At 36.9% G+C, this 21,818-nt stretch overlaps 1 protein-coding gene across 11 annotated transcripts in view; it reads left to right on the top strand.

The window, feature by feature from the left end:
• ST7 (suppression of tumorigenicity 7) overlaps positions 1 to 21,818 on the top strand; it is a 247,719-nt gene that overhangs the window by 149,736 nt on the left and 76,165 nt on the right. For 9 of the 11 annotated variants that reach the window (XR_008296703.1, XR_003425965.2, XM_027075324.2 and 6 more), the window contains exons 4-9: positions 617 to 671; positions 1,305 to 1,420; positions 2,974 to 3,049; positions 5,218 to 5,286; positions 7,195 to 7,349; positions 9,750 to 9,847. Coding sequence is in view for 9 of the 11 variants with exons in the window: in XM_027075324.2 (XP_026931125.1) it covers positions 617 to 671; positions 1,305 to 1,420; positions 2,974 to 3,049; positions 5,218 to 5,286; positions 7,195 to 7,349; positions 9,750 to 9,847 (569 nt within the window). In the remaining 2 variants the exon portion in view is untranslated. The remainder of the gene's footprint in view (positions 1 to 616; positions 672 to 1,304; positions 1,421 to 2,973; positions 3,050 to 5,217; positions 5,287 to 7,194; positions 7,350 to 9,749; positions 9,848 to 21,818) is intronic. The other 2 variants (XM_027075326.2, XM_027075325.2) reach the window with 1 other exon arrangement.

The following is a 21,818-nucleotide window of genomic DNA, read 5'->3' as shown; positions in this document are numbered from 1 at the left end:
GTGGAAGAAAGATGTGTAATCTATTAGTATATGCTAGAATTCTAATATTACTATAATGATTAATCCATGTATCTGTATAAGTAAACAGTGTTATTGCTTTAAAACAATTTATTTTCATAGCATTTCTCTCTAAAATAATAACTTTATTCGTTTTCTTATCTCTGTTTTATGGCAGTGTAAAAAGTAATCTGGTGCTTTGTCACAAAATCAGTAATAACATAGACCCTAATTAAATAACTCCATATTATACTCTAGAGCTTAAGTTTAGCTTACAAGTATACCTTGTACCTGTAATTTCAGAAGTAAATTTATAGAATCTGTGTAGACCTTGTGAAATGACTATTGAAGTTATGAACTAGCTGATGTTGGCATATACCTTGATTTAGCAAATGAGGAAACTTTGGCCCAGAGAGATTAGGGAGAACTTTTCCAAAGTCCTGGTTCCTGAGCTTTGTTTCCTGATCAACCACTCAGAGTTTTTCCACGTTGCTTGCCATGTAGAGGATGGAGAATAAAATTATCTTATCAAATGGCCAGGAAGGGTGTTTTGCTGAATTAATTAGCTTGTAGTGTGTCTGTACTCTGTGTAACATTTTCATATTTCTCTTTGTTGCAGAATGCAAAGTATGGCGAAATCCACTGAATTTATTTAGGGGCGCTGAATATAATCGGTAAGTGTTTTGACAGCTTGGGAAACAAATGGGTCTAGTTCAGAGAGTAAAGACAGCAGCAAATGTTTTTGCTGGTTCATTTAGGGGTCATTGTAACAGTCTGTGTAGTGCTTCTATTTTTTGATACAATCCTCAAATGTTTTGGTTTTTCTGTTTTATAGTTATTTGGGGATTAGAATTGGGATGATGTACAAAAATGTGTAGTTTTTAGAAATTTTCTATTACACTTATTATTTTCATTATGCATTATACAATCAAAATATTTTGAAACTTACCTAGAGCATGGTTATAAAGATGTCATAGAAATTTTGTTGGAATTTAATTTTGCAAAGTAATTAGGCATATCAGAATTTTCATGGCTTTTGGGAAATGCCTATTCATAAGAGTAATGAGGGAAAGTTTTCATTAGCTAGTGCTAGTAAAATTTTTAGAGAAAAATATAGGAAAATGTTTACTTGTTTCCTGCTGATAGACCTCCTAAAGGGAGAACAGGATGATTAAAAAAACTTTTTTTCATTCATTGGCAAAACTGTTTTGTACCCAGTTAATGTTTTATATTCAGTTTCCTATGCAGCTTAATATTTTGTAGGTCTTGCTTTCCAAGTGTCTGACCATCTATTTCCCCTTTACCAGGTACACTTGGGTGACAGGACGAGAGCCTCTGACTTACTATGACATGAATCTCTCTGCCCAGGACCACCAGACGTTCTTTACTTGTGACTCAGACCACCTGCGTCCTGCAGATGCAAGTATGGACACTCCTTTAGATAGTTGCTGAGTGGGAGGGCTTTTGATTTAAGTACTAAGGTTATTGCTTTTAGAATATCTGCTCTACACCCCCCCCCCCATGAATAAATTATTAAATTGGAGATTGGCTGGCAGAACCCAGAATTCTGGTACTTAATTAAAGGATTTATCATGATGAAGTACAATGTAGAAATGAGTCTTCTTGTTATGATTTAAAATACTATTTAAAAAATATATAGTAACATTGGATTTACATATTTCTTTTTTTATTTTTTAAATATTAAATATAATTTATTGTCAGATTGGTTTCCATGCAACACCCAGTGCTCATCCCTAAATGCTCTCTTCAGTGCCCATAAATCTGATACGAAGCTAATTAAATCCTTGATTGAGGTAGAATGAAGGGTCATGTCTCTTCGATGATATTGTAGTTAGAAATTAAGATTTAGTGAATCCAAATGATAAATGAATATATTGTAGTGATCTGTATGCCTATTTATAGGTTCACTAGCAGTGAATGGGGTCATGGCCTTAGCTATTAGAATCCATATTTGTTTATCAACCTGGAAAGGGCTTTGTTTGGCATGCATTTCACTTGGTTTGAGATCTAAATAATCCTACTGACGTTTTTTATATTGCCAAACTTAAATAGGTGAAAAAAAATCTTTAAAAAGAGGAATGTGTACATGCACCTGAAAAGCTAACTTCAAAGATACGTATTGATAAAACAAGTATGGAGATTGTTGCTCTTTTTAAAAAGGTACTGTTTATCGTGGTAGAATATCATAGTCCAATAAATATACCAGGCATTGAACTTTGCACAGTATATACACAAACTGCTCTGGTATCTAGAAACTGTGTTTGCAGCAAACTTTGGGAACAGATACACATATTAAGCAAAAGACCAAACCACTTTTTTTTCTGATCCAACTCATAATTCTTCATATGGTTTTACAGAGTCCTAATACCCAGAGCCTATAGTGTTTGGGAAAATGAACAATAGAACTTATGTTGTGCCTAAGTAGAAGGAAGAGATTAGTAACAATCTCATATAAAAATGTGTAAAATATGTTTCTTAACGACAAATGACATTAATGAACAAAAGAAATATTAAATCTCTTTTAGAATGTCTTTTCCTTTCTTGATTAAGGGACCTTAACCAGTGCGGTGAGCATAGCATAATGTGTAGACTTGGCAAATCGTTGTTATCCACTTGAAACTACTGTAACATTGTGTGTCAACTAATACTTCAGTAAAAAAAAAGAAATCTTAATCAAGATTAAACCTCTAAGATTATAGACCATGGGTTAATCTATAAGATTTAGACCTGTAGTATTAAGAGCACAAGAAAGGTTTGCTATCATCGAAGGAAGGAGAATGGAATAGCACATTAGAGTGTATTTGTGTGATTTTGGAGATTTGGGCTCACCTCCTTAGTAAGTGAAATATTCTCTTGTATTCAAGCTGAAAGCTATTAATTTAACTATTGTCCTGTGGTGAGTCTTCTAATTATGTGTGTTGATGGACATGCTTTTTTCCTCTTTTTGTAAAACAGTAATGCAGAAAGCCTGGAGAGAGAGAAACCCCCAAGCTAGGATTTCTGCAGCTCATGAAGCCTTAGAGATAAATGAGTAAGTGGGGGACAAATCTTGCTTTTAAAAAGGAAATTTCATCCTTTGCTGAATGTATTCAGTTTTCATTAATGGTATACTTATATTAAATTATGCATTTGAACTTGAGGATTGTTTTAGGGGTTATTAATTTGTAAAAAATTTTTTTTTTTTTTGCGAAGGACATCCATGTGATGGTGGTCTTAGTCATTTTAGAGAGCAATTCAGTGGCTTTGCTATGACCCTAACTTAAATAGCTTCTAAGGGCTATTTAGCCCTTCAAGGACTATCTGTGGGATATTGCAAGGACATAAAATAAAAACAGTTCTTTACATAACTATAACATGGGGAAATTTTTTCAGATGTAGAATGCTCATCTGTGCCATCACATTTTTTAGGTAGATCTTCTGCTTGTGGGGAAAAGATAACAAAAACATAAGGTGAAAAAATTACACTTTTGAAGTATTTCAAGATCAAGACAAAGATAAGAGGAAATGCTGTCATTAGTGTTGTTAAACATTCCGTGGGTTACCAAGGAAGGCTGGGAAATATTCTGGAGATCTTAGAAAATGAGAAAGATTCTTAAAATTGAAGTCATAAAATCTCAGGGTTGGCAGAGACCTTAAAGGTCATTTAGCTCAACCACCCATCTGGTGCTTGAATCACCTCGACATTCTCCCTGCCAAGTGGTCATTGTTAAACTATTTTATGATTTTTTTTGAAGAAAGTTACAGATTCTTCTTTGGAGGTCTTAGAAAAAAGATTCACTTGAGAATTGGAAATCCTGCCATTGTAACCTGTTGATCTGTTTGGTTTCTGATTCTGCCATACAACATATTTATTTTCCAGTTTCTTGTCATCTACAAATTGGATATGCCTGCCTTCTGTGTGTCATCCATGTTTCTGATAGAAATGTCAGGCTCAGGGGTGGAACCTTGTGACATGGCATATAGAAACTGTCCTTCAGGTTCATGTCTTCATGAGTCATCATCCTTTGGTATCAGTCAACCAATTAACTAGGCCACCCAGTTAACACTGTGATTCAGCTCACGTTTCTGCATTTTGATCTTAAAAGTATGAGTTGTAGCTATGAATCTTTAATGTATAGTAAATCCTTTAAAGTAAATTAAGGTAGCACAACCTGATTTAGTTGTTCTTAGCGGATTTAAGTGTTCACCACTTTCTTTTAAAAATGCTTGGAGACCATCCCTTTAATAATCCATTAGAATCTCTTTCCAAATCACTGTTCTGTAGTTTGGGAAGTCTGCCTTCTTCCCCTTTTGAACATTTTTACTACATTTGTCATCTCATCTTCTAGCACCTGTCCATTCTTTGTGATTCCTTAACTATTCACAGAGAGCACTTCCATGGCCTGACTACAGGGTCTGTTGGCTTCCTGGGATTTACCCATCCCAGTACAGTAATTCACTTAGAATTGATCAGTTATTTGCTATCTTACGTCTTTTTTACCCCCATGAGAGTTTAATTTCTTCTCCCCTTTTCAGCCTGACAATCATGCTCCTTGATGGAGAAGCCAGGAACAAAATAGAAGTCAGAGAGTTTTGCATTCTCTTTATTATCTGCTGCTACTAACTATAAACTTTTCTTGTTTTGATGTGGTTGTTGTGTTGTTTGTCTTTTTTGCTTATTTATTTTTGCGATGGTTTTAGAGAAATGGGGGCGGTAATAGGGTTTTAAACATAATTTTAAAACAGGGAATAGATGGTTGTCTTTAGCATTTTGTTTTGTCTTTATTTTGCTTTGCAAGCTTCAGGTAATTTTTGGAGTTTTAGCTCTCCTGACATTATTCTTATAATTTCATTCCACTCTCTTGTAGTCCTTCATTACATGCCCTCTTTCCATCTTTTTTTACATGTCCTTTAAACATCTGACCTTGTGAGAGATCTCTGTGCAGCCATATTGATTACTTAATTGTCACCTCTCTTTTCTTCCTGAGAGGTTCATTTGTGACTACGGTTACAGGTGGACATTTGGAAGCTGCCCAACCCTCTTAAACCATTTTTTTCCTTCGGAGTCTCATGCCATTGAATCATATCTCTTTTCTTTGAAGTTTTTGAAGTCCACCTTACCCTCTTTGATTACCCGTGAACTCCAAAATGACATAGTAACTCTCTCTGAATGTTCCTATCAATTTTCATTTCACCAACTATTTTTTTCTTCTTGGTCAGAATTAGGTCCAGAGTTGAAGTTCCCCTAATTGCTTCCTCTACCATCTGGGAGATAAAATTGTTACCAAAGTAAGTCAAGAACCTGTCGGGTGCCCTACTTCTAACCAAACGAGACTTCTTCTAGCAGATATCTGGATGGTTGACACCCCCATCACCATACTTTCTTGCTTCTGTATGTGTATTGTGTTGTGACAAGGATGCATCATCAATATCTTCCATTGAGCTGAGCAGTCGTTCTGTACTCCCCAACCATTAGCACTTCTATTGCTCTTTCTCCTTCACTCACAAGCTCTTAGCATGTTTCTACCCCAGACTCATGACTTTCCACATAGATACATGTTTTCTTGGCTAGTAGTGCTACTCTGCCTCTCCTAAGAATACTATTTGAAATGTATATAAAGCAAGCAACTTGCCCCAACCTATCTTGAATTCCCAGCCCACCAACTATAACCTTAGAGCTAACTCCTCTGATACTATATCTACCACTCAGTATTATAATCTCAGTTTTCACTTCATTACCCTTGACCCATATTTATATGTCAGCATCTGAAGCCTTAAGTGTTGCTTCCTGATGCCTATCCCCCTATCCCCGTTATTTTCTGTAGTGAATCACTGGGCAGTTTCAGGATCATTATTGTTCTTTCCAAGTCATGTATCGGCTGCCCTCCATAGTAATTGGTTTTTACAGCATTTTTCTGGGCATTTTTCTCCCTTGTACACCACATTCTGCCTAAAGCCCCATTGATTAGTCCTGCATGAAATTAAAGGGATTGGCTAAAGAATTTATAAGACCCCTCCTCAAGGCTAAGATTAACCAGTAACCCCAAACCTCCCATTAGCTGTAAGTTCAGCCTCCTTTTCCTAGCTGGCTGTTGCAGTTTATGAATGGTAAAAGCAACATTTGGTTTCACTTTCTGTTTATTTTCTCTCCTGTGGTCTGATGGAGGTTCTGATAAGTAGGGAAATGACCACAAGAGGGGCAGTGGAGAAGAAGGAAAACAATGGGATCGGTGCAGATCGGGACCTGTACGGTCTGCTCTGGCGTCACCATTTCCTAATTACATTCCCTTTCTTTGGCAGTTGGGTTGTTCTTACATGATTGGGAAGGTTTAAATTTCCACGAGTTCCCGTGTTTGTTAGTTAACTGCTTATCCTTTCTGGCTTCCTAGCTTAGAGGTTGTTGAAAGGATTAAATGAGACGATATATGTTAAGTGCCTGGTACAGTGCTTAATGTATACTAAGCAACAGGTGGTAGCTATTATTGCTAAAGGCGTGAGATTTAACTCTTGTTCACTACTGAGGCTGACTCAGATTTTGAGCTCTTCAGAAACAACACTACCTGTAGGTTCTTCCAGTGTTCTCTGGCAGAACATCAGTGCTAACTGTAATGAGATGTTGAAGCGCTGTTGTCTTAATCAGTAATTTATCTGATTTAATGAATTTCTCATTCTGAAGAAACCCTTATATTAAAGAGAATCAGTGTTTAGTAAATAGCAGTAAACTTATATATAGGATCTCTAACTTTGAGAGCTGGAAGGAGATATTTCACAATAGCTAGTATCATTGCCACTGTCAGTTGACATTGATTATGTACCACATGCTGGCTACTGTACTGAGCACTTTACATGCATCACCTTACTTAACCTTCACAACAACAGTGTGAACAAATAGATTCCATGTTGTTCTCCATCAGGGAGGCAGAGTAATAACTTGCCCAAAGTGACATACTAATAAGGGGCAGAGTCCATACGTGAGCCCCAAGCTCCTAACACTACACATCCTACCTTTCAAGCTAAAATACAGACATTTCTTTTGTGCCATTATTTTGTGTCAACGACTACAGACCAGGGGTGCATGAACCAGTTGGCCACTCTGCATGTTTTTGGCATAACTCCTTGCCCTTCTGCATGTACTCCTACAGCTATTCCAGTGTCCTTGGATTTGTAATTGATGGTGGCTATTATCTGAATGGACAGGTGTGCAACTGCTTATATTCTCTTGGCTGAAGAGGAAGCAACAACCATTGCTGAAGCAGAAAAGCTGTTTAAGCAGGCCCTGAAGGCTGGAGATGGCTGTTACCGGCGTTCTCAGCAGCTACAGCATCACGGATCCCAGTATGAAGCCCAACATAGTAAGGTTTTCTCCAGGTTGACATGATGGGAGATCAGAACTGTAACACGATTAATTGGAACAAACTTTCAGGCCAGTTCAAAACAGGATTCTCATAGATGAGAATAAATATTAATTTTTGCCTTCTTTAAAAAAATTTTTTTTAATGTTAATTTAGTTTTTAGACAGAGCATGAGCAAGAGAGGGGCAGAGAGAGAGGGAAACACTGAATCTGAAGCAGGCTCCCAGCTCTAAGCTGTCGGCACAGAGCCTGATGCGGGGCTCAGAACCCACAAACTGTGAGATCATGACCTGAGCTGAAGTTGGACGCTTAACCGACTGAGCCACCCAGGTGCCCCTTTGCCTTTCTTCTTAATAATTTTTTTCCTTTCCATAAGAGCACAGTACATAATTATAGCTTTATTGCTGTTCACTTAATGTTCAGATTCTCTTTCCTGCTCTTGAGATTCTTAACTCCAGAAATAAATGGTAATAACCTTTAATGATAACTTTCTCCCAAGAATTCTTATGTATTTCTCTGTTTATTAGTTGTTCCTCTGCCCCATAACTTAAGTTCTAGTTGGGAAACAGGACTTAAATTCATGTTAACGTAATCAAAGGTTTTCTCTTAGGAGTCTTCTACAGCATGGGTTGAAATAGGACAACTAAGAGTATCACCGTTATTGGTGATTATCTCAGTATTTAGCCCTTTGGTATTGGCTTCCAGAGAGAAAAAGCCATGGGTTCATAATTATTTCTCTTTCTTATATTAAAAATAGTGGCTGCTTTTGTTTAAGATAACTCTTTAAAATGAGACCTTTTACTTTAGTACACTAAACAGAGGGTCAGTGATATTTTGGGGGGATGGTAAAAAAAAACAAGACAACAAAATTGTTTCTGGAATTCCTTGAGCCACTTGACTTGTCAGTTTGTTGGTTGTTTAAGTAGAAATGTAGCAATCCTTTCATTGTCCATTCAGACTTCAGGTTGTTTCATTAAGGTGGAGTTTCTCCCTCCTGCATCTTGGGGAGTAGGATTGCATTGCCTTCATATTTGAGATTATAAAATTAAATTTTAGTGCTAAACTTGTATTTGACACAGAGACTGAGTGCATTAGTCTTTATAACTAAGTTACAGCGAGATCTTTGATTTTTGTGTGTATACATGAGTATGTCCACACAACACAATAATACACAGGTTTTTTTTTTTTTTATTCAGTAAGTATATTTATTTATAAGCAGTAGGTATATATGTTAATCAAGTTTCTAGTCACATCTGTATCTTGCTTTTTAAAAAATTTATAAGAATGAATTTTGAAGGCATGTGTATAGTAATGTCTATATTCTGAACTAAATGAGAATTAACACATAACATTACATAAACTGTAATATAACTTAAGAAATTTTCTTTATTCCTTTTTTTCTGTAAATTAAATCCTTTCAACCTGTTGCCTACATCTATCCAAAAAATATAATCACATCTTTAAAATAATTTGTAGGCACTTGGCAAATTTTCAGCACACATCTTGTTCTCATTGTTTTAAAACTTGAAATGTTAGGACTTTGGTCTTAACATCTTTTAATAGCTGCATATTATACATGTACTTAATCTATAACAGGTGTGTCATATTTTTCTAAAACATGGTAATTTTATTGAGGATTAAATGAATGCATGTTCTCACTGGTTCAGAAACATATCCAAAAAGACATATAATTAAAAGATTAAGATGAGAAGTTGTTAATGTACTTTTTAGTGCCATTTTAGTGACTATTATTGTAACTAGTTAGCTTGTCAATGCTTTCTGTAACACTAGGGTAGTTTTTCATCTTGTTACATACTCTATTGTCATATCTGGAATGTGTTATATTGCCATCTAAAATAGACTGCTTTGGGGACCTGGAGATGATTATGATGTCACTAGTATTAGGGAAAGAATAATATAAAACAGAAGTTCAAGATGAGGCTTCTCCAGACTTAATGTCAAGCAGGAAAAAAAAAAAGTTGATCAAGATGCAACCTGAGATTCACCTCTTTGCATGTTCAGCAAAAGCATGCAAACTGAAGAATATGGAATGCTTGCTTGTAAACCACATTCAATATGGGTATGCTCATTTCCCCAGCACTTTGTGGCAGATGATTTTATTTATCAAATATTCAACATCCTAACTCAAAAGTATGGATTAGGTAATCAGTCACATGATTTGACCTTTGGAAGTCTAAGTGCTTTGACTACACTGTATGCGTTTTACTATTAGCAAACTCGTCAGTGCTCCTGGCAGTAAGAAAAAGCCAAAGGAGCACTCTGTTCTCTCTGAGGTTTTCCTTTAAGGGTATGGCAAAGGAGCCTCTGTATTTTTTTCTTGCTGCTCAGCTGAAAGCTTTTGTATTTTAAAATTTTGGTGTTTCATATTTCCTTTTTCAGGACGAGATACCAACGTCTTGGTCTACATCAAAAGAAGGCTAGCAATGTGTGCCAGAAGACTCGGGAGGACCAGGGAAGCAGTGAAAATGATGAGAGATGTGAGTTTAAATTCGTGTTTGAACAGTAGCAATGTACCTGACTTAAAGAAGGAGGAGCTACCTGAATGGCCAGAGGAGCCATTGCATGGCTGCAGAGAGCAGCAGTGATGGCGCGGTGGTCCCATGGTTGCTGGAGCCAGCCAGTCTGGGAGTTGGCTCTGGCTCCCAGTGTATTAGGTGAATGATCTTGGGCCAGTGAGTCTACTGCTGTGTGCCTGTTTCCTCATCTGTGAAATGGGGATAGATAACAAGAACTTTAACAATACTAATAACAAAAAAAAAATTACTATTAAGGATTATTGTGAAGATTAAGTGAGATAAAACATGCAAAGCTTTCAGTAGAGTGACTGGCATCTTAAGGAAATTTCGGTAGGTGAGCTTCTTATTAAACCTGTGGAGCTGTAGTCAGAAACCAAGAATGAGATCAGTTAGTTTAGCTAACTGACTTTTTTTGTGTATGTGGACAGTCAGGAAGATTTGAAAAACTATGGGTCTAATTAATTGCTACCCTCGAATTTAATAATATTATGATCTAATCTGATTGTAGTCATTTCAAGCATTCTCCTAGATTCTTGCATCAGGATATTTTATCACTAGTAGTCAACGTAACAAAAGAGGAAGTAAGTGAGAGTTTTAAAACAAGAGAGAACCAAGACAGACTATTAATATGTAACTTTAAATCAAAACAGTAGTTTTAAGGGAAATCAGTAGAGGAACTTTTACTTCCACATTTTTTTTAATTAAGAAATACTTTTTCATAAAGAAGCTGACACCAATGTGAATTGTATTTATAAACCATTTTTTTTAAAAAACAATTTCAGAAAACCTTTGCCAACACTTCATGCATGTACTGTCTTCCTGAATCAAGAGACATAGGTAACTGCCCATTATAAAAATGGAAGAACCAAGGGGCAAGATTAAAGTGACATCTTGCCTGGTTCTCAGCTTTCGGGTTTGGGAACAGGACTGTGTAAACCTCTAGTGAGCCACTTCTCAGTTTATCTTTGGAAGGGCAGTTATTCATACAAATTCCCAGTTACTCTGTTATTCAGGGCCTGCACTCCATCCAGGCCCACCCCTAATTATTTCTGCAAGTTACAGCCTAATGTAAAGGTGAGATCCGTGTTTGGGTCCGACTACTCAATTAAACAGTGGTATAGCTCCCAGATCTGAGGAGAGGACAAGAGGAGGGGGATTCCAAGATAATTCTATTTGACTCAAGATGATACATGCTCTGTGGGCAAAGCCACTGTAAAGGGGATGCCCCAGGATTAAATTCTTTTGGTTGAGGGGAGAATTTAAAGAATGTTTGTCATACAGTGTAAGTGCTAATTTTTACAAAAGGAGAGTTCTGTAGAGACATGAACTTGCTCTCTAAGCTTTTTAACTTGCAGAAATTCCATCTTTTGATACAGTGAAGAAACTCTGCCAGTCCCTTTGTCTCTGAAAGAGCTGAGAATTTTATGAAGGATGGGATATTTATCTTAAACTGGCCCAGCCACATTCAGCCTTTAACAAGGTGTTTTAAATTTATTGCCTTTCTTTAACCTTAGGTAGGCCGGAACAGGCATGTATGGAGGAGCAGATTTGGGTGATTTTCTTTATTATGTGCTTAAGCAACTTCATAGGAAAAACAAACGGGGGGGTAATTTCAATTCCATTTTTTTCTGTCAGTTTCATTCTGATTATCATCAGTTTTAGTATATGTGTATACAGTTTCGTATGATTGAAACCAATACATTCATGCTATGGTTTGACTTTTGCTTAACTTTATTTCATATTTACAATTCCATTTATTGACTTAGTCCAAATGTAGATCTTGCGGGAAAATCTGGAATGCAGTGGAATGAATGCTGGGCAGAGAGTAAGAAAACCTAGATGTGAATGTCAGCTTTGCTCTTCACTAGCTCTGTGACCCAGGGCAACTTTCTTTATGGGCTTTTCATTTGTCTTCTGTAAATTGTGGTTTGTGATTCTTACCTAAAAGGGTAATTGATGGAGCACTGGGGAGAATGAAATAAGATAATATAAAAACACCTGGCACATGGTAGACATGCTCACATTTTTTCCCCCGTTTTTTCTCTATTATGCAAGTATGATATAATTTGCTTGACCATTCCCCTGATGGACATTTTGAGACATTTCTGATGTTTTTTTTTTCTTGAATGAATCAGTTAGTAAGTCAAGCAATCTTTCCTATTACATATGTACACACACACACACACACACACACATACACACAGATATATATGTGTGTGTATCTGAATGTATACATGTGTTTCTTGGGTTACTTTCCTTAAAGAATTCTGTTTTATTATTGGAATTCCAATACGGTTACCTTTTGGCTGTGTATATAGAGCCTCTAGTAGATATGGGCCCTACTCTTGTAACAGTCCTGTGAGGGACACTGTCAGACATTGTGGAGATGTGTTTTGAAGAGAAATATTCGTAGTGTTCTTTCCTTCACAAACTCCTGGCACCCAAATGGAGGATGGAGGTTGAGGACCCCTGTGTTTGTTAAAGCTGCAGCTGGCCTCAGCCTTGTGGGAACAGTTGATGGTCAGACCTGACTCCTCTCAGGTCAGGGTCATATATAAATGCGAACCTCACTGAAGGGTTTACTCCTTTAACAACATGCACATAAACCATCTTGCTGCAAAAGTTCCTCTGATAAAACAACACACTGGATTCTAGGCAGCCTGCTGATAAAACACTGAGGCAGGAGGATCTAATTTCTTACGAATACACAGCAATCCTACCCCATATATGTTGGTTGAAACTTTCTTAGAGCAGATTTTAAAATGGAAATAGAAATGGTAGAGTCAGAATGCTTTCCATGTAGAAAGTAGACACTTCAAAACAATTCTCTGGAAACCCCTTAAAGGAAGGAAAAACTGTTAATTGATGAGATAGCCTAAAAAAAGAATGGGAATTCCGGGAAGGACAACTGTGGATGATTATGGATCTAGTAAAATACTGATACTATAAGTGAAATATTGATGAGGTACGAACACCTAAGCTCCTTAATGTGAAGATTCTTGGCTTCTCATTTAAAAAGCAACAAATCAATTATTTTGAATTCCTAGGATATCGTCTCAAAAAACTCACTTTAATTAGCTTCCTTTTATAGTCAAGAATATGGAAACATCTTATTGAAGGAATGCTTTGCAGTGGGTAGAACTAAGAAAGCATGCTGACTTTTGAATTTTACTATATGGTATTATTTATCCAAAATGAAAAGGGTTACATTTTCTGCTTTCTTAAATTTAAAGAAAAGCCTTTTTGCTTGTTCTCATTTTAAAATTGCTTCTCTAACATCTGATATAGGACACAGTTTTTTCTTTTTAACTTTTACCATTTAGTTAACCTCAAGGATTTTTTTTTTCCTAGCTTTTCCTGGCCCTATTTGAGTAGATTTGGAATAGAAGTCATAAGGCTAACTGTTTGGTTTGGCCCTGTAGCCATACCCAGTCAGAACTGTTGTAGATGAACTGGTATGGATGGGATTCCTTGCCCATATGAAAGAACCCAAGAGCTCCTCTTGCCCCAGGTCATTTGGTCTAGACTCGAGTCTCTCAGTCTCAGTACAGTTGGCATTTTGGGCCATGTAAGTCTTTGTAGTGGGTGGCCTATGCATTGTAGGATACTTAATAGCATCCCTGCCCTCTACCCACAGATACCAGTAGCAACCTGTCCCTTTGTTGCTCCCCAGTGTGACAACCAAAAATGTTTCTAGATATCTCCTGGGGGACAAAATCATTCCTCACTAAAAACCATTGACCTGAAGAATCCTAAAGAGAGTAGATCTGTTTTGGGGTAGACATTGAATATTTATTCGGTCTTGTTAGTAGTCTGAGCTTCCACTACTGTGAGCACAGTGCTCTGTGGCATCCCCAGAGTTGATCAGTTTCTTGGACCAAGCTGATTTGGGAGGTTGTTTGTCTTATATGGGATTCCCTGAAGAGATACCCTGGGACATGAAGACTAAATGAACTTGAAGGTTTTGGTGGGGTCTTGGTTGGAGTGATGAGAAAGAGAGGAGAATGTGAAGTCCTGATGTGGGGCAGTGGTCTTCCTTGGTCCTTGTGCATGCTTCCAGATCACTGTCTGCCTCTCTGCCCTAAAACCTAGAGCTCCTTTGAAAGTTGACCATATGCTCGCAGACTTTATCACCTGTTTCCCCTCTTTTTTGTAGTTTTCTGCAGATCTTCACATCATTCTCCCTCATTCTAGTTTCACTCTTTCTCTCTGAACACTACCTCTTTCAATATCCTGGTCTTTCTCTTGACACAGGTCATCACAACTTCCTTGAAACATTTTATTTACTTGATTTTAGGAGACCATGCTTTCTTAGTTCTAAAATGTCACAGTCTGTAAGAAAGTATCACAAGCTAAGTGGCTTAAACAACAGAAATGTATTCTGTTACAGTTGTGGAGACCAGAAGTCTGAAATCCAGGTGTGGGTAGGGCCATACTCCCTCTGAAGGCTCTAGGAAAGAGCTCTTTCTTGCTGGCCATCACTCCAATCTCTGCCTCTGCCTTCACGTGACATTCTTTCTCCCTGTGTATGTCTTTGCAGTCAAATTTCCATCTTTTTGTAAAGGACACCAATCATGTTGGATTTAGAACTGGATTTATGACCTCATCTTAACTTGATTACATCCACAAAGACCCGATTTCCGAAACATTCACAGGAGTCGGGTTAGGACTTCAGAATTTCTTTTTGGAGGACATTGTTCAATCCACAATACCCAGTCATCTGTAAAAGCAAAATATAGGTACAGTAATCTGTGTATACTTTTATGCTCCCTAAAAATGGGGTACATACTGGGAAATGTGGATATCAAAGAAAAAAATCTACCCACCTAAAATGTGAGCTTTAAACAAAGCTGTGACTTGTTTATTTCCTGGGGAAGTGGTAACATTGTTTTTAAATTAATGTAAATTAAAATGAGTTCTATTTAGAAAATTATTGTAGTTGTTCATCCCTTTTAGGTCATTAGAGGTATCCCACGGTGTGAGCAATTGACCTTTGAGAATTAATTTAACAGCATTAATAGTAAGAGGATGCCCTTTAGATGATTTGTGAAGAGTAGCTCTTCTATTGAAAGCATGCTTTAGAAAATATACACCTCTGGGACTAATCAAAGCCTTTGGAGCATTAAGGACTGTTGATTTGCATTTTTGCCCACTTATGCTCATGAAGAAAAATCTTCATTAAGTCAATGATCTGTAAAAGAGATCTAGTATGCTGTTCCAAAGCTGTTTTAAAATTTCATTTTAGGGAATGTTCTGCAACAGAAATACTGTTTTTATTGCATTGGTAAAAAAAAAATCTAGGAGGAAAACTTTTAAGTGAATATTTTGGGAGTTCATTTCTATTCCCTTTTATCTTTTTTTCTCATTCTTAAATTCTCTAGTTTTGTTCCTTTCTTTTGCCTTTCTATTCCACAAATTACATTATTTACCTTTTATGAATATCCCTCTTTTTTTTCCCTTAAAATCATCATGGATTATTACGGATAACTTGGTTGATGAATAAATTTAGAAGATGTTCAGTTGATTGTTAGAAGAAGTACAGTAACGTTATGCAGACTCGGGGTATGGGAAGAGGAGTATTTTAATACCTTCAGGTTACCAAGTATCACTCGAGCATAGTTGCTTTCAAGCTCTTAAGATAACTAGATGTATCATTGAGCTAAAGACAAAGTCTACAGTGAAACGTGTTCATTTCTAGGAAGTGTTCCTATGGTAATTGTTGGCCTATTTCTAGATTCTGTCTTTGCTATACTTAGAAGTAAAGAAAAAGTGAATCTTGGAAGCAAATGCTGTAAATAGTAACTCACTGTTCTTCAGAATTAGACTTCACATGAACCCTTGCTTTTTATCATTTTTTTTTTTTTTTGGATTTGCCTGAAATGTTGTTTAAGTTAACTTATTTAGTAAATTATTGGCAATTAGTGATTTACATAGAAAGGGAAGGTGTTTAATAAGAGCAAATAATAGATTTATTAATTACTGATTTCTCTTTTTGTGTCAGTAAGGATGAACCATGGTTTAATCAGCATTGTACTGTGTATTCACTATACAAAGAGCAGCTGGTAAATAGTCCCTGAGGAGGATGAGAACTTGCCTAGAAGTGGTGTTTTTAATTTACTATTAGCTCTTATCATTTACATGAAAGTCTTACTTGGGGCATAATAAATACATGAAGATAAGTGTCACTATCAGAATTTTTCATATGCTGGGCCCACATTTTTCAGGGTGGTGAGTAGTATCTACGGCTGAGTAAAGCCTTCAGTATATATGGCTGGCCTGTGAGCAGTTCTAGACATGTCAGTGCCTGTCATCTGGGAGATTGATTTAGCTTTCCTTTTCCAAACTCCCTGACCTACTTTCCCAGGTATTGACCTTCTGCTTCTGCTTCTTAACTGTGTCTACAATGAGTTCTTCTCTTGGATTCCTGCTCTTCTGCATTTCACCTTCCCAGGACTCGATCCTGGTTTTATTCAGTGGCTCCATTCATACCCACTATTTCTCTGGTTCCACATCTTCTATCTCTCTTTTTTTACCCTACAGCCTTGATTTTAGTCTTGCTATATGCCCAGATTACACTAAACCAATTAGTCATTCACCCCATTCATTCATTCAGTGAAAGTGTATTGAACCTCCATTTCATGCCAGGTGTAATCAGTGAAAAAACAAACTTCCCTGACCTTATACAGTTACATTCTAGAAAGAAGAGATGAAAAAATAATAAACACAGTAAGTATGTATTTTTGTAATATATTAAAAATTGATAGATACTAGTGGAAAACAAAGTAGAGCAGGATAAGGAGGATTAGGAAAGCTAAGGGACAGAGAGTGGGAAGGCCACAGAAGTCACAGTTTTAATCCCATAATCACTTTGTCATTTTACACACCTGATCATCCTATTTATTTATTTATTTATTTATTTATTTATTTATTTATTTTTTATGATCCCTGCATATTTTGGCAACTCAAATACTTGTTGAACTGGAGTTTTAGAACAACAGTAAGATAGCCTCCTGTTTAGATGAAGATTTAAAGAAGTTGAAGCACAAAAAGATCATTCTGGTATTTTCTATTCCACTTTTTGGTTGCCTTTAGTTAACTTTTATCCAGAGAATCAGTTTTGAAATAACATCAGAACTCAGTTTTATTTTTAATGTTATTTTTTTGTCACAAACATCTGACAGCCTTGATTTTATAAGTTCTCAGGCTTCTTGCCCCATGATCAAGCATTATATGAGCACACTGTGCAAACCGTAAAATCATGGAAAAGTTTAAGCCAATCTTCTGACTTATAAAAGCTTGGTAACTCAGTCTTTAACTTATTCTTGTGATAGAATGGCAGTCCGTAAAGAATCTGGAGTGTTCTCTATCTATCTGGCACCTCCCTAGAGAACTGATTTATAGATCTTTCTTGTCCTTCTGTTCCAAACAGACCTGAAAGCACATGTTGATCATCCTATTTAAAAAGATGTTGTTTTACCAAAGACTGAAGGAGGTGCAGAATTTAGTCATGTGATATATGCTCAAGGGCTGTGAGGCAGGAGTATGCAAAAAAGTCCTGTGTGGATGGAGTAGAGTAGGGAGGGGGGAGGATTACAGGCCACATAGGGTTTGTGGAGTGTAGTAAAGATTTCAGCTTTTACCCTGGCTGAAATGGGAAGCTTTGCAAGGTTTTGAGCCGAGGAATGATATGGCCATTTTTAATTTTTTACAGGCTGCTGTGTGGCAAGGAGAAGCAGGGAAGTTAATCACAAGGCTCTTGTATTTCATCTTGGTGAGAGACAGAGCAGTAGCAGAGTAGGTGGTGAGAAGTGGTCAGATTTTAGATATATTTTGAATGTAGGACCAGCAGTATTTGCTAATCAACTAATATGCATCGTGAGAAAATTCAAGGATGGTTCTAAGGATTTTGTCTTAGAAGAAAAAGAGTTTTTATCAGTTAAGATGTGGAAGTCTTCATATAAAACTTTTTTTTTTTTTTGGTAGCAGGGAAGGTTAGGAAGGTTAGTTTTGAACATGTCACATTTCAGAGAGCACATACTCATTTTCATCTTAAATAATGGCTTCTTGATCTTGTGGACCATAGCAAATTTTTGCTTTGCTGAAGTGAGGAAACCGTTAAAAAGACAGTAAGTAATGGGTCATCTGGGTTTGATGGAATCTCTTCTAAATTATAGTTGGCGAGGAACTCCCATTATAATACCACTCATTTAAAAATGCCAGCAAGGTAAAACTTAATTGTTTACAGAGAAACCAGGACCATAACAGTCTTGTAAAATATGCAATACAGTGGCATGTGCATGTTTAATTTACATGTCTATTTCTTACCATTTTCACTTAATACTATCTTTCAGGTCTATCCATTTTTGTTCTATGTACCTCTAGTATATAGTTTGTAGTTTCTAACTGCTGCATCATATTCTATATTATGTTCTTACTCATTTTACTTAACTTTCCCCCTAGTGCAGGACTTCTAGGTTACCTCCAACCTTCCATTATCCCAGCAGTGCTGCATGAACATCCATATAAACACGTGGGAAGCTTTTACCCAGGAGTGGGATTGCTGGATGTTACAGCATCTGCATGTTTGATTTCAGTATGCCCTGCTAGTGCATTCTCCAGAATGGCTGACTGTGACTGTTTAAATTCTCATCCGTAATACATGACTCTGCCCTTATATCTCAATATTAGGCTGTTTTAAACACTGCTGTATATATGTTATATATTTCAAATTTATTGAACATAACTAGTCATAATGTTATTTCATAATTAAAAAGAATACTGTGTCATTTTTTCCTCCCTTCTCATTTTGTATTCTGTTCATTTGCTGCTTTTTACTTTTATTTTCCCTGATTAGTTTTGACAGAGATGTTTCAATTTTATTAATCTTTTCAAAGAACTAGGATTTGGTTTTATTTATTTTCTCAACTTTTTAATGTTTTTTTAAATATATATTTTTAAAGTTTATTTTGAGAGAGACAGAGACAGCATGTGTGGGGGAGGGGCAGAGAGAGGTGGGGACAGAGAATCCCAAGCAGACTCCTCAGTGTCAGCACAGAGCCTGACGCGGGGCTTGAACCCATGAACTGTGAAATCATGACCGGAGCCAGAAGTAAGAGTTGCGTGCTTAACCAATGGAGCCACCCAGGTGCCTCTTAACTTTTTTTTTATCTTTATTCCAGTTTTTTCTGTCCATATTTGTATTATTTTTTTTCTTTTTCTTCCCTCCTTCATCTCTGTGTTTATTGCCTTGTTACAAATTTTCTAAAGTTGAACACTTAACTCCACTAATTCTAAGTATTCCTGAATTCCCTTATTATTTCATCTTATCCCATATTGTATGTTTTTAGTCCTTGTCATTGATTTATAATTTTTTTATGTTATGCTTAGAGAACATAGATCATATGATACTGATTTGGGGAGAATTTATGGATGTTTGCTTTAAGGCCTAGTACATAGTCCATTTTTATAATTGTTATATCTGTGTTTGAAGGGAATATGTTCCCCATTGTTTATAAAAGTCTATGTGTTTACTAATTTGATCTTATTAACCATGTTATTCAAATCTTATGTATCTTAGCTTATTTTTTCTGCTTGCTCTATGAGTTTCAGAGAGGAATATGATAGAATATTCACCAGTTTTTAAAATTTATTTGCTTTTTCTCCCCATGCTTAGTTAATTGTTGCTCTATATATTTTGAGACTGTTGTTAGATGCATTTATGTTGTTGATTATTCTGTCTTACTGATACATCATTAAAAGTATATAATGCCCTTCCTTTGTATCTTTTTTTTCTCCTGCTCAGATTTTCTCTTAACTTGTATTAAGATGGAATGCTCTAGCTTATATGGATTCATATTTGCCTGATATATTTAGTTCCAAATTTTATAATCAAATTTTCTGTGACTTTTTGATGGGCCAATGGGATCTATAAAATTTTTGCCACATACTGTCTTTATCAGTTGTAGAGTTTTGTACTTTTGGTTGGTATATTTTTCCTATTTGAGTTCATTGTCATTATTTTGTTTAGAGTCATTTTTGCTGTTTTTCATGTTTTTTATCTGTTATACTTTCTTCCTTTCTTCCACTGAACTGATCTGCTGGCTAACCATTTAAAAATTTTATTTCATTCTTTTTGTGGTTTCTACTAACTAAGATCCATACTTATATTTATGTTTCTTAATTAGTTATTAAGCTTACCAATATCTATTATTTTCTTCCCAGTGATACACTTAACTGAGCCTATGACTGTCCCCTCTGTAGACTCACATAGCAACCAAGGAAATTTGTATGTAGCTCTTTGTTCTGTGAGATGTACAGGAAGCACTGATATCTGAGTCTCCTTTGGTTTGGTTGGACCAGGAGCCAGTGAAGCTGTTGAATTCTAGGGTGAACAGAGAGATGATCACTGGAAACAGACAATATTGGCTGATCTGGGATAGCAGGAACAGAAACCAGAGAGGCAACAAAGCCAACAATGTGTGTGATGACCAGAGAGGCTTCCTAGGTTTCCCTTTTTAATAATCGATAAAAAAATATTAAATATATCTCCTTCCTGGACAGTTGTCTGTCCTACTTATTAAGAGCATATACCCTGATGGCTTTCTCCCTCAACATGGGCCAGGAGACACTACTTTTGTGACTCAAGAGTCCATTGATGCACAGCAGCACTTTCTGAGACCTGAGTCGCATTGAGCCCTTTAAATATGAGCTTAGTCTCTAGTAGGGCACCCTGCTATACTCTCCCACCAGTGAAATTTTTACTGCTTAGGTAGAGTAAGAAAAAGTTCCCAGATACCCTAGACTCCTCACTTTGTGTCACCTTTCACATTCAGTTAATGTGTACAGGTCTTGTAGGCTTTTCTGCCAAAATGTGCACACAGTGGTACAGTTGCACTGCTGTGATCCTCACTCAGGTCACCATTGTCTTTCATCCAAACTATGCACTTGATCTCCAAGCTTCTGCTCTTGCCCTGGTAGAGTCCCTTCTGCAGAACATAGTGAGATGTGTTGTAAAACTCAGATCAGAAGTTGTTGCTTGCATAAAAGCCTTCGGTGATTTACTGTTGAATTTAAAATAAAATGCAGGGGCGCCTGGGTGGCTCGGTCGGTTAAGCGTCCGACTTCGGCTCAGGTCATGATCTCACGGTCCGTGAGTTCGAGCCCCGCGTCGGGCTCTGTGCTGACAGCTCAGAGCCTGGAGCCTGTTTCAGATTCTGTGTCTCCCTCTCTCTCTGCCCCTCCCCTGTTCATGCTCTGTCTCTCTCTGTCTCAAAAATAAATAAATGTTAAAAAAATTTTTTTTAAATAAAATGCAAACTCTTTACAAAGCTTGTAAGGTCCTCTATGATCTGCTCCCTGCTTATTCTTCCAAACTCAGCTTATGCTACTGTTTTTCCTTACTCACTAGGCCGTAGCCACATTGGATTCTTTTTGAGTATGCCAAGTTTGCTTGTTCCTTCCTCAGGGACTTTGTACAGATCCTTCTCTTTGCCTGGAATACTCTGCTCCAGATCCCTACTCGGCTGGCTCCTTCTGGTCACCTTAGGGGAGCTTTCAGGGATACCCAGCTGTAGGAGTGCTGTGCATACTGCCTCTCTCTCTCTCTCTCTCTCTCTCTCTCACACACACACACACACACACACACACACACACACACACACACATTTTCATACTGTTATGTTACACACATTGTCATTCTCAATCATATTACTGTCTTATTGTTTTATTGCCCTTTCACTTTTGAAGTCTTGTTTACTTGTTTATTGTCTACATTGCCTACTTCCACTGGAAAGTAAACTCCACAAGGGCAGGAACTTCATTTTGTTCTCTGGTACATGATAGCTTCTCAGTTGATTTTGTTGAATGAATGGATGGATGACTAGATGGCTGGGTGGGAATAGATAGGAGTACTTCCCACAGCACATCCCACGAA

This window comes from Acinonyx jubatus, chromosome A2 (genome assembly GCF_027475565.1).
Source record: "Acinonyx jubatus isolate Ajub_Pintada_27869175 chromosome A2, VMU_Ajub_asm_v1.0, whole genome shotgun sequence".
Taxonomy (NCBI): domain Eukaryota; kingdom Metazoa; phylum Chordata; class Mammalia; order Carnivora; family Felidae; genus Acinonyx; species Acinonyx jubatus.
This window is presented reverse-complemented; position numbering and strand designations above follow the sequence as displayed.